Source organism: Phoenix dactylifera, chromosome 8 (genome assembly GCF_009389715.1).
Source record: "Phoenix dactylifera cultivar Barhee BC4 chromosome 8, palm_55x_up_171113_PBpolish2nd_filt_p, whole genome shotgun sequence".
NCBI classification, from domain to species: Eukaryota; Viridiplantae; Streptophyta; class Magnoliopsida; order Arecales; family Arecaceae; genus Phoenix; species Phoenix dactylifera.
Genome location: NC_052399.1, coordinates 17,711,918 through 17,725,515, shown reverse-complemented (window position 1 = coordinate 17,725,515; position 13,598 = coordinate 17,711,918). Strand labels below are relative to the sequence as shown.

Below are 13,598 nucleotides of genomic sequence, written 5' to 3'. Positions count from 1 at the left end.
TATCAGATATGCTCCGCCCCTCCAGGAAAGCCCCCTGCTCTGGACCAGTGAGTCTCGGGAGGACAACTCTCAACCTAGCGGCAATGATCTTAGCCGTAGCTTTGTACAAGGTCGTACAAAGGCTAATCGGCCGGTAATGACTCGGCTCCGTAGCATCCTGCCGCTTCGGAATCAAGGTAATGAAGGTCCGCTGCCAATCTGCCGCCATCACTGCCGTATCGAAGAACTGCTGTATGGCCGCCGTCACATCTCGTCCTACAATCATCCAGTATCTCTGGAAGAACAACGGAGGGAAGCCATCCGGCCCCGGGGCCTTGTCCCCCTCAAGGGACCACACCGCCTCTCTGATCTCCCTCTCCGACACCGGTCTGATCAATGCATCAGTCTCATCCTCAGAAACCCCTATTGAGGGCAGTGGGATACCCACCGTACTCCCTCCTGTAGTCTGCTCGGTCCACCTGGCCCTGAAGAAACTAACCATAATCCTCTGAATCATATCCGGATCCTCTGTCAACTGCCCATCCTCACCCCTGATGGCTCTGATCCTGTTCTGATGCCTTCTAATAACTGTCGCCTGGTGGAAGAATCTAGTATTCCTATCCCCCTCCAAAATCCACTGGGCCCTCGATTTCTGTCTCCAAAAAATCTCCTGCTGTCTAAGAAGGCAATCATGCAGTGACAGAAGCGACCTCAACTCTGCCATCTCCCCCTCCATGAGACCTCCCCCCCGAGCCTCCTGCACCTGTAATCTGGCAATGGCCTCCTCTGCCTCCTCGGTCCTCCTAAAAATATCTCCAACCTCCTCACGATTCCACCTCCTCAGCCGTCTCCTCGTCAGCTCCAGTCTCCGGGATACCCGGTACATAGCGTCCCCCCTGACCGGTGTACTCCATGCCTCCCTCACCACCCCCCACGACCGCGAATAGCAAAGCCACAACTTCTCAAATCTGAAAGGGGGTCGAACTGGAATGTGTACATCTGTGCTAATCAAAAGCGGACAATGATCAGACGCTATCCTCGGTAAATGACTCACCCGGTGATCCGGGTAGCACTGAACCCATCCGGCGGTCCCATAAGCTCTATCAAGTCGCTCCCATACTCTAGCTCGACCCTGCTGATTATTGCACCAAGTGTACCTAGGACCCACGAATCCCAGGTCTATCAATCCAGTCGATGTCAAAAACTCCTGAAACTCCACAATCTTCCTCTCATAAGTAAACGGTCTACCCCCCATCTTATCAGAAGGATCTGTAATGCAATTAAAATCACCTGCTACTAACATGGGATAGCCCACACTGATCAACTGAGATACCTCCTCCCACAGTATACGCCGCACCCTAAAATCAGTACTGGCATACACCGCAGCAAAAATCCATGGCCTCACACTGCCCTCCGAGATCACCATAATCACTTCCTGGGTGCAAACATGGAAAATATCCACTTTTGTAGGAAGATTCTGCCCCAATCTTTTTTTGCGGAGAATTCCAGTTTTCTCTCTCCAGATGGGGGGCTAAGCAAGTGTATAGTAACCATCGAATTAGAACAGCAAAACCATCCATTATGACTGGCTCGCTAAAGTCTAACCCCTTCTAGAATAAGTCCTTCATGTGATTAAAAAAAAATGAAAATATTGCCTCTAAGACAGCTATTTTCCCAGCAATAGAATGCTTGCAATCAATACTAGAAACCCAGTTTTGCAAGCGTATTCATCATTTCATAATCGTACAAATCTTGTCCAAACAAATGTGGGATCAATATGGAGAAGAAATCTAGAATGAGAAGCCCTCCAATTAAAAACATCAAATTTTATGACCAGCTATCAACTCACAAAAAGCCTCTAAAAATTAATAGATGGTTTCCAGCCAAGACAGACTCAAGCAAAAGAAGAGGCCCATCTGTAACGCTATTTGCCAATAAAAGACAAGTACGCCCATTACAAATTGGCCCACAAAAAATGCCCGGTTAACTCACGCCCCTCCAACGGCCACATTCAACCAAACAAATGGGGGCATATTTCCTCCCTCCAGTCAACCGTTCGTAACACAAGATATGTAGCTTGTCGCCTGCTGAGAAGCTCAACCCAGACCCCCCCATCTATCTATTTTTACAGCCTCTCAACAGGTAGCTCAAACGCATTCATTGTATATGTTAATGTACAATCACACTCTCTTGCTCCTTCCCTTGTTCCAGTCTTTAATACATGACCCTCCAAAGGTAACTGATGATGTCACCGTCGCCTTCCTAAGCTTCTGCTGATTGTCGCAGCCCTTTTCGCCTCGAGCAGGTGATGACATCAGACTGGGCGGCCTGATGGCACTGCTATGCGATGGTCTCGTGCTGATGGCTGGATCTTTTTCCAGTTTGCTGGGAGATGCAATACCTTCGGCAGGAACAGACCATCTTGCAGGTCCTCTACCAGTATTATTCATGTGCATGAAATCTTTTTTCTTTTCGCTCATCAACTTATGTCTCACAAATGCAGGGCCTGAACTTCCAACTGGATCATGATGCCTACCTGCGAGAAATGAAAACTCTGTTTTATCCATGGGAGATGCAGATTTGCGAGCTTTCATGGTCTTCTGCGATGATGTCTTGGGCCATTTTATCCTCCCACTGTCATGGCTCCGATTCTTGATGGCATTGGAACAATGTCTCATCGCATATAGTATTTCAGCAGCATGCAGTTCCCCCCGTAAGGAGCCTAATTAACAAATATACTGTAGATATCAGAATGGGTAAGAAAAGAATTGACAAGACAATGAGCAGAAATAGTTTCATCAGATAAGCAAAGGGGAGAAAGGATCCAGCAGATAGAAGTAATATATGCTGCACTCCTGACAGGAAAAAAGAAATAAGCGCAGAAGAAAAGCATCAAATACAACTAGCTAGAAGCCTACAAGAATATATTCATGCATTCAAAAAGGCCATAAATATCAATTGGTCCGATAATAAAACTGTAACCATATATCATCATGCTTGATCCAGGAGATGATGACTTTCTATCACATGATGAAACCTTATTACAATAGGTTCGAGAGTTGGGACAGGTGTACGGTGTTCTAATAATGAGTTGAGTCAGGATATTTTATAGAACCTTGAGATAAGCTCACCTCAATCCACGTTTTGTATGATATTGCTTTATAAAAGAATTCTTATTAAGGATGTCGTAAAACAAGTGGCACCGACAAGAACTTGGCCCAAGATTTTCTTTTCGACTACAATTCTGGCAAAGTGGTTTGGGCGGTCATCCTGAGACATTTCTGACTGGTAGATCCAAACAAAATCCCACTAAACATTTGTACTATTTATTGAATATTACAGTAAGTTCATTGGAGCTATCTCACCTGACAAAAGGAAACCATATTGTACTATTTATTGAATATTACAGTCTTTTAATAAAAGAATTCAAAAATCAGGAATTTGCTGCTTGCTTGGTGTCTGTTATTTCTCTATTTTGTTACCTGCTAATCTCCATGATACCAGCTTGCTTGCGCATGTGGACTCTCAGGCTACGTCACAGGGTCATAATGGCACTGCTCATTAATTCCCGTGTTATTGCCACATTAATTTTAAATAAAAAGACAGAGGTAACAAGATTGACCTTTCAAATGGATCTTGGCCTGACTATAGGTAAATCATGCATTATGTGAAAGTACAGAGTAGCTATTGATCAGGAGATCATGTACTAAATCCACAGAATTGTTTCCTTTCTTTCCATATGTGACTGTTGCGGGCCATGAAAAGACCTCGATGATTACAATTCTTAACTCCTAAACCACGATGCTTCCTAATGCAAGCCACTGTCAATAGAATTAAAAAAAGGGATCAAAACCACACCAGATATATTCAAGGTATTTTTGTTTTAGCTTAAGCAAGGTCCATTTTTTTAACCGTGACTCATGGTTCTCAAGAAAAAAGATTAGCAGTGGCCATTTGTGTTTGTTAAAGTCAGTATGTTACCAGCTAAAAGATGTATAGAGATAAACCGCATAAAAATCAGTGCCAGTCAAAGCCCCAAAAGTTATGGAGTCTGACATCTCATTGGATACACTTTGAATCTGAGCCAACAAATCACTCCTAATTCTAATGATGTCCCGAGTAGTCAAAAGGGTAATGGTAGCCTACTCTTAGTCAGGCACATTTGTGTTGGCAACCTGTATAACTCGAGAGAGGAGTACTTGTTGATTGCAGGGGACAGTAGTAGCCCCTACCACCACTGATACAATGGTTTCAAAAACTCTCTCTATCTTCTTTTTTAGTATTTCTTTTTATCTATTTTATACAAGAGTTTCGTCACCTCAATCGCCAAATTTATTTTGCTAAAACTTAAACCAAATTCAGTTTAGGCGGCTTCATCACTTAAATAAGCCTCAACAGGATGAACATGTAGCTGCCTGATTGGTCTGAGAGGCAAAAAATTGACCTCTGCAAAAAAAAATTTGCACAGTCTACCCATCATTAGCTATTATTTCTGCACACTCCATCTATCATCATGTTGTTAAAGGTTATCAGCATCTATGAAAACTTCCTGGACAACAAATGGATTATTTGATCTCCAGGATCCATTACACAGTTCTCCCTAAAGCCTTCAGCACATGAGAAAGTAGACATATTTGGACTTCAATTAGTTATAATCACTGCCAAAGAATCCATACAACATTGCCAGCATCTTTACATTTTTGCTGAGTTTCTAAATCCATGCTCAATGGAATCAAATATTATTTTGTTGTAAATTTTAAGGAAACTCAGAAATACTTCAACGATGTCCTACTGACCAGTTCAAATAATAATTCAATTACATAATAAGTCAAATGACTTCTCACGATGCCATTTTCCCTCAGTTCTGATATTTAAAGAAAAATTATTTGATGCATAACTTAAAATACTTGTTAATTTAACTTATCAGGGCAAGCCTAACACGTGATTTCCTAATTCTATGCCAACTCTAAGTAAATTTAGGTCTTTCTGTTTCCGGTTTTAAACTAAAGAGTCTCAAAGAATCAGAAGAAAAAAAATCTGCTATTTTAACAACTTCATTTATGACTTTGTAAAACAACTTTGGCATATATCAGGCAAGCCTAACACATGATTTCCTAATTCTATGCCAACTCTAAGTAAATTTAGGACTTTCTGTTTCCGGTTTTAATCTAAAGAGTCTCAAAGAATCATAAAAAAAAAAAAATCTTCTACCTTAGCAACTTATCAGGGCAAGCCTAACACATGACTTCCTAATTCTTTGCCAACTCTAAGTAAATTTAGGCCTTTCCGTTTCCGGTTTTAAACTAAAGAGTCTCAAAGAATCAGGAAAAAAAAAATCTTCTACCTTAGCAACTTCATTTATGACTTTGTAAAACTTTGACATATATCATGAATATTCAAACAACAAATAATCTCCTGAAACAATTCTAGAATGCATGCCAGGTTATTTTCCTCAATAAAAAGGAGGATCATATCTTGATTAACCTTTCTGAGAGAGCAACCCTTACTCCATCTCTGAGAAACATAAAGTAGCTCCCAATTAATATTTGAGGCACTCTCATCAGTCTAATGCACTCTCATCACATGTGATAATTGCCACATTCAGCCATACAATCTGGAACTACCCGACATGTGGTAGTGCATGTCTGTATTCAGAGAGAACAGAGGAATGCATGGAAATTGGCCTATAGTGCAAGCTAATGTTTGTAATGCTTTTCTAACTTGCAATGAAATATGGAAAGGCACCTGTCTTAATCTAAAACATCCTCCATGAAACAGAAGCTGGCAGAACTGCATCAGCTTATCAGCTCTCTCTTTTATGATAAGTAAAAAATATTTTAACAACATATACAATGGAGAACCAAAAAATATGTCACCTGAAAAAAAGAAAGCCTTGCATCGCAGAGCTGAAAATTTATCAAAACTAACCCATATTTCAACCGAAGAGAAAGAAATCATGTTCTAGATGGATAGAAATTACATCAACAAACACAAGCTGTTTTCACAGTGATTTTGCAAATCATATATTTTCTGCATAAACAGATACACAATCGCAATCAACAAGTTTAAATCACACAAATGACAGAAAAATTACTTGAATTCCAGAGTTATGCATCAAACAGATTCACAAACAGATACATCGAACTCCACTACTATGCCTCTTCCTACAACATAACTATTAAACAGATTGGCAAACTCATGAACGTTTTACTTGAAAATTCCACAAAGAACAACAAATTGTTAGATTTTTCCTTCTCATGGATAGCAAGATAAGTATGATGAGTGCCTCTTCCTAATTTATCACCTTCAACAACAGTTTAATGCTAGAATTAAATAACCAATAAACATATATTATGCATATATATACTAGTCTAGTAAATTACATTCAAACATGAGATGGATGATATTAAATATGTCACTAATATAAAATTTCCTTTGAAAAAAAGGAACTGATAACCCTAGAAAAGAACATGATATACATTTTTAAAGTATGGGATGCCTCTAGTAATGCATATTGTATTTTAGCAGATTACCTTGTTTGGATATCTTTGGTGTAGGAAAATATTGTGAATTCTGATCACATCCATTAAAAGTGCTTTTACAAGAGTAGCAAGAGCAATTTTCTGAATAACCATCTCTGCCTACTGTATGCTGTGCTTTTCGAGTGACTTCGCTGTCCTCGAATTGCAAAGTAGTCTGTGATGGATCCACTAAGTTGGGCTCAAGTCCCTTAAACCTCAGATGGATTTCAGATTCAGAAGTTCCTAAAACCACGCTATCTTTATGGTCAAATTCCAAATGGCAATCTGAAGTGTCCACATGCTCCTCTGTTAAATTAAGCATTTTAGAAATAAATGAACCGAAAACACCAGAATCTTTCTTCAAATCAACATCATCTGAACTATGAGCTTCTGGAGAAACTGACAGATTGCATAAGGTACTGGAAGGCCCATCAGATAGCGGCCTGACAGATGTTGCCAGGGTGTTCACATCTTGAAGAAGATCATTGACCTTATGCTGGATTACCATATCTTCATTGTGGTTAAATGACTTCAATTCCATTTCAGAGAAGCAACTCTGATCATCTCCAAGGGAAGTGGAATTGCTTCCTATTCTAACCCATTTACCTTGGGATGTGCTCTTTGTTGAAGGCAATTTACCAACATCTACACTGGGTTTGCACGCTCCAGGGTGACAAAAGGACCAAGGAAAAGGCGGCAAGCTAGCATGGCAGAAAGTTGTCATGTGCACAGTAGAACGTAAAGGGACCATAGTCATGTTTAATTCCAACAAAAGAGCATTCAGATCCTGGGCCGCAGGAAGTGTTAACCGCTTCAAAATGTCTTTAGGCTGGTATAAAGTGGAGTCATTCAAGTTCAACTGACAAGGATCCTGTCAAGAAGTGTAAATAAATAAATAAAATGCTTGGATTTTAATTTATATAATTACATTCATATGAGAAAATTTTAAAAAAAAATTGTACTCACCTTGCTACAAGATACTAATTCCTCAATGCCCTTATCCTTGTTATCACATTCAGACAAGTTCAGTGAAGAGCAATTATGATTCAAGAGGTTTATAACAGCTTTTCCATTTCCATTGTTATCAACTGCACCATGGAGTGGAAGGATAGAGCAAGCCTTTCTAACCGAGATTAATATATTCTCATTGACAGTTGAGGCTCTCTTTCCTTTTTCTGGACATATGTTAGGATATTTGTAATTGCCATCAAGAAGTTCATTTAGTGATAGATCATCCATATGCTTTGTAACATCACGGAGATCTGACTTGAGACCATATATTCCTAATTTGAAATGGTACGATAAAATTATGTGTAAGTACACAAGTAACTTGCTTATTAAACCTAAAAATAAACATAAGGGGGAAAGAGACAATCTTGCTATTGCCTTGGTGATTCTTAGAAGGTACTAACTGCAGAACTGTCGGTTTGTCACATATACTATATTACTGGCATTGAATTCACATTGTAAATACATTATTTCATGTGCAAATCCTTCAGTCAAAGTTTGATAGTTTAGAATCCAAAGCATCAAAGCATAGATAATATTTCTGTTAGCTTTGAATGTGTATATGTTGTGTACACATCTCTGTATGAGAGAGAGAGAGGGGGGGTGGGGGGGCGCAAGAGTTTCTAAAGAATCTTTTGAAAAAAAAAATCTTAAGGCAAGAACTTAATTTGGGATCTTGAAGTTCAAAATCATGACAATAAATTTTCCTGGCTTTATGACATGGCAAAGGACAAAATTTTAAAAGAAAGAAAAAAGTTTATGCAGGGGGGAAAAGGCCATTAAGGCAAAAATATATGGTGGCCTATATTACATGTTGGATTTGGAATGAGAGAAAGCAGCCCAATTATTAGAAAAGGGGAAAAGTAGATATATGAATGAACTGATTAATAGTTTGCCAAACTCTTTCCATGAAAAAAAATCGAGATAACATAGTAATATTGAAAGAATATTGTGGTAGCCGTTCATGAATAAAGGTAAAATAGAAAACCAGGTCAATTACCAGAATTAAACTTGTGTGTCACACTACGGAGTCAAGAGACAATCCAGTAAGAGCTACGATCATAAAGGATGCCAATTGATTGGGTACGACTAAGAGAAAAAAAAATGTGATATATTTGTGTGTATGATGTTGCGGGTTATAGTCATAGGGCAGCCACTCAGTGCAAAAAAAGCCTAAGGTTAGGCCTGTTCCAAGTTCATCCTTTGAAGAATCCTGGATTATCGGGATCATTACAGGGTAATATCCCTGTATATATACTGCAAATATTAATATGAAGGAACAAAATATGTACCAGATATTTGGTTTCCAAAACCGGGCATGAGTGCGAGAGTGGATGGAGGGAAATGGATATTTTAGAAACACTTTTAATACAAAAGTGCTTAGGAAGCGGGTGTGAGTTCAAGGGAAAATTCTAAAAAGGGCATGTTACCTTAGATAGAAGATTCCAACTACTACGAATAGATATGGCAAGACACAAAAGTTTCTAATTGCTTTGACCCTAAATCAAGGGTCAGTGCTAAGCCTGTTTATTTGTAAGATTTGTTATTAAAAAAAAAATCCTTTTGATACTAAGAGGAGATGCCATGGCATAAGCAATTTCAAGAGGGTAGAGGATTAAAGATAAGCCCAAAATATGGACGACAACAAATTAAATTTATAGTGGCAAGTTTTGAAGAATCAAGCCAAAGATTAATAAAACTAGAAATCAGAATATACTATCCAGTTTTCATGGAGGCAACAACTAATAAAAGGCATTAACAAAATCACAGCGTAATACCCAACTGACATTATTTACGTATTCATAGATTAATCATGCAAAAGAAGGATGATATGGATGGCTCAGAGAGGTGCTTCTGGGAAGTTCTGTGATCATTGAATGACTTTCAGGTTTCAAGGGAAATTCATATCTTTTGAAAAGAGGGTAAAAAGGAGGACAAAAAAAGGAAGCAACGGACTTGCACCACTGTGGGATAAAGTGGAAAGAATGGACCAAGGTGATGTCACCAAGTGCTGGACAATGAGCAGGATCTCAATTGCATGAAAGCATATTTAGAAAGACAACCATATTTGGGAAAACATGGAAATAGACTTGCACTAGCAGTCCTTAAAAATACTCAATAGCAGAACTTGTATTAATCATTCATTCATTCAACATGTCGTATTAGGCACCACTTAGGTTTGCTTATCACTGAAGACTACCATTACATGAACATGGTAGAGGGCATGTGAGTGAATTCAAGAGACAGAATGAAGAAGTGACAATAATATATGATAATGAACACAAGTGTGCCAGAAGCTATTGCGATAGAAATATTATGTAAAGCAAGATGAACCTAGCTTTGTCCAGGAAGACATGGACCGAGAGCAAAGAATTTCTTCAGCAAAAGGAGGTTTACATTGGGGCACAAAACTGTATCAGATTTTACAAAATAAAGAAACTTCGGGAGCATCCAAAAGAAAGCAGGAACTGGAAAAAATCGAAAGCAGTTGCAACAACTAAGGCAGAAATTTTCACAACCAAGTCAAGACATTTTTGTTAAAATTCAGCAAGATATCACCCTCGCCTCGAACAAGTAATTAGGGAAAAGGTAGCAATTACAGAGGACTACAAAATGCTACATAAAAGGACTAGCAAAAATCTTTCTGACGTACACCACCGGTTGGAACAACTTTTTGCAAGAAACAAAACTGGGAGATTTAAAATTTAAAAAAAATCATTTTTTCAAGACAGCAAAAAAAATTTTCCTGTGCTGACTATCAATTATCAAATAACAAATCAATTCAACCACCATATGTATCCAAAAATATAGATAACTATCCTCACTCTAAATTTTAAAACCTTCCTTATATGATTTTGCTTCCTTACATGTGAAAAAGCACCTGCTAGCAGGACAGATAACGTACACATGTCATGACATGTCCACAAAAGCATCATATGAGACATCAAAGTGAATAACTTTTCAACCAACTTCTCCTAAAGAAAAATACAGTGAGAGTAATTTGCTTAATTAAGGCCAACATGTTTTCTTTATTTTTCTGAGAAACTAGGGCCCTTCTATTATATACACAGAAATATCATGTGCGTGCACGCGTACATTGCTTTAGACATGCATGAGCACACGCAAGCACATGCACACACACAAATGGAAAAGGAAGATATACATATAGGAGACATTAGAAAAAGGTTAATCGGCATAGTTGCTGCATACCGAGAATGTTGTTTCCTCCGGAAGCGGAATCACAGTTGGTTAATCCAGCCTTTGTTGTAAAACAGTCAAATTTACTTCTCAGACAACCTCTAAAATTCTTTTTGTCCGTTCTCTTTCCATCCTGACCACGCTTCTGCTTGACCATCCGGGATTTATCTGTGTAATCAAATGAAAGATCAAGAAACAACAAATGAAAGATCAAGAAACAACACGGTCAGCTATTACAAATATCATCTTTTTCTTTAAGTTATCTAATAATGTTAAGAAATGCAGAGGTATACATCATAAAAAAAGTAAAAGCAAAAGTAGTATCCTTCTTACCAGCAGAAGAGCATGGTATGCTGTCAGATCCAATTGTCCTGGATATAATATTACGGTCATCAATTCCAGAATTCGTCACAGAATTTTCTGGTTGATCTATTCTTGGTCGCTTAGAGCAAGAGAAAGTGTTTGGTTTTTTCACAGATTTCTTGTTCAATGATCTGCCCTCACGCTTGGCTAGTGATAAGATAGGCATATCTGCCTCCCCAAGGTGATGCCTTTTGCCATTACCTTCACATTTGGAACTGGGAGGCATATTTTCATTCATACATAGTTCCCGGTCAATCTTTTTGTGTCTGGAAACTGAACTGCATTCTGAAATTGAGTGTTGATGTTCTGCATCTGTCATGGATATAACTGGTTCCAAATCAATTAAGAAGAAATTAAGCTTAAACAACAAAATTTGAGATATAGTTATCTCAGTTTCAGCACTTACACAACAGAAGATTTATAAATAGAAGTAGTAGAAACATCAGACTTACTCATGTATAGACAACTGCCAGAAAATAATAAAGAAACACATCCTTGAGCATCAAAAACGTTTCACATGCCGTTAGTTCCTAACATAAATATGGATATGAAGATTCAAAAACACAAAAAGTAGATCCCTTAGTTATACACACAGATAGCAATGCAACAATATGTTGGAAGTATATTTTCTGGAATCTGGATACTTAAGAGCACAAGAGCATGTAAAGATGGTGACATGTTGCACTGTTATGGTTGTTGAGTATCAGTAGTAATTCTCTGGAAACCCTGCTTGGTATGTCATTAAAAAGAAAATTCTGAAACTATATAGCTTGATAAGCTTCATGACCATATCATGATCATGTTCACAATGATAATATAAAGGAAATAACATAAAGCATACGCACAAGGAAAACAATGAGAAAAGATCAAAAGTACAAAAAGATGCCATACCAAATAACCCCTTCTTTTATTGCTTCCAGTGACCTATAGACGTGAAGTAAATGGAATTAGCATGTAAACATGTATAAATATAACTTTGTGCAAATATGTATGCATTAATGTGAACACATACAAATATTGCGTACATACAAATATGCATTATGCATCCGCACAAGACTCATGAGGAAACAGAAAGCGACCAACGTCAAATTAGCTGTTATACAGCAGATCTGACAGAATATTTTGGTCCAATCAAACCGACTGTGCTATGATACCACCACACTTGGCTTAAAAAAAGCCACTTCATGGATTTTCAATAATTTCCACCAGAAGATTATAGAAACCATCTCTAACTAAGAAATTTACCCATTTTTCCGGACTCAAAAACTAACATACAAACAAGAGCAAGCATATATGAAACCCACGGATTTCCAATAATTTCCACCAGAATATCGTAGAATCTATCCCTAAGTAATAACACCCAGTTTTCCAGACACAAAATATTAAAAAAAAAAAACAAACAAAAGCAATAACAAACGAAATCCCTCAATTCCTGACAGCCGAAACCCTATATTTGAGGAACAACTTCACGTCGGTACAGAATCCATCCACTAAGACTCCTAAAATGCGAGTTACCATCCTCCCATGCATCCATCTATGCCCCGAAGAAGCAGCAAATAAACAAAAATAACTCACAATCCATGCAAAAATCAAATCTTTATCCCTTCTAAGTCCAGAAATCCAATCTTAATCCCTTTTAAGGCGCTAAAATCGAAATTTTATCATATCAAAGGGGCAAAAGTCATACCGCTACTACAAGGGCTGCACCCAGATATCTTGTGGCTTCCGAAAACGGGAGCATCAGCGGCGTCAGAGCCTCTATTCTCCGGCTCCCCAACCCTCCCGAAACCCTCAGTCGCCAAGAGCTTCGATACAACAACGTTCACTGGCAGAGGCAACTCCACTGCGTCCATCCACCACGGAAAGATAGCTCTGCGCTCTAGAGAACCAAGAAAGGCCCTATTTTTCCCGATCCGAAGCTCCTCTTAGTACCCAGCCGACGGATCCCCTCCGAAGGCTTCCATCCCCGCTGCATCGATCTCCACGCGACCAAGAACAAGCACATGGAGAGAGAAAGAGGGGCAAGCGAGAAAGAGAGAGACGACCTAGAGAGAGAAGGGGGAAGAAGAAATAGGGAGATGGGGCAGCGAACGGGGAAAGAAAGGGGTCTGGGGACTTTAGGGCAGGAAGGAGGAGACGAGAAAGGTATATATACTTTTCGGGAAAATCCAAGAGATTGCCGTCATGACGGAATATTCCGGCAAGTCAGAGGTCGGGAGTTGGGGAGGCGGGGTGGGGTGAGCGTTGTTGTGCGCCACGGCAGCCTGGGATTTTTTTTTTTTTTTTTTTGGTAAAAACAGCCTGGGATTTTTGCAATCCTCTTGCTTCTATTTCCCTCTACCATACGCCGTCTTGGCATGGGCGAGGCTGTTACACGTGTCCCTCACCTACCAGTAACCCTAGGTACCTAACTTTGGCGTTTTATTAATTTTCCGGTTCTCTATTTTTTCCGTTTATCCACGCGATATTTTAAAAGCCGGACCGGACGAACCGTTGAACCATCAGCACGTCACGCTTCCGGTCCGAATA

General features: G+C 39.1%; 1 protein-coding gene across 7 annotated transcripts; it reads right to left on the bottom strand.

Annotated features, from left to right (window-relative positions):
• Positions 1–1,760: 1,760 nt before the first annotated feature.
• LOC103710877 lies at positions 1,761–13,336 on the bottom strand. 7 transcript variants are annotated; one of them, XM_008796792.4, is made up of 8 exons: positions 12,757–13,335; positions 11,961–11,993; positions 11,522–11,599; positions 11,040–11,396; positions 10,719–10,874; positions 7,467–7,783; positions 6,513–7,371; positions 1,761–2,701 (listed from the first exon to the last, which is right to left on the bottom strand). In XM_008796792.4, the coding sequence occupies exons 3-8, from the start codon at positions 11,523–11,525 to the stop codon at positions 2,160–2,162; spliced, it is 2,235 nt and encodes a 744-aa protein (XP_008795014.2). In that variant the 5' UTR covers positions 11,526–11,599; positions 11,961–11,993; positions 12,757–13,335; the 3' UTR covers positions 1,761–2,159. The 7 variants fall into 7 exon arrangements, with proteins under 7 accessions (XP_008795014.2, XP_008795016.2, XP_026661958.2 ...); XM_008796794.4 differs by having other exon boundaries at positions 11,040–11,381; XM_026806157.2 differs by lacking the exon at positions 11,522–11,599.
• Positions 13,337–13,598: the final 262 nt, after the last annotated feature.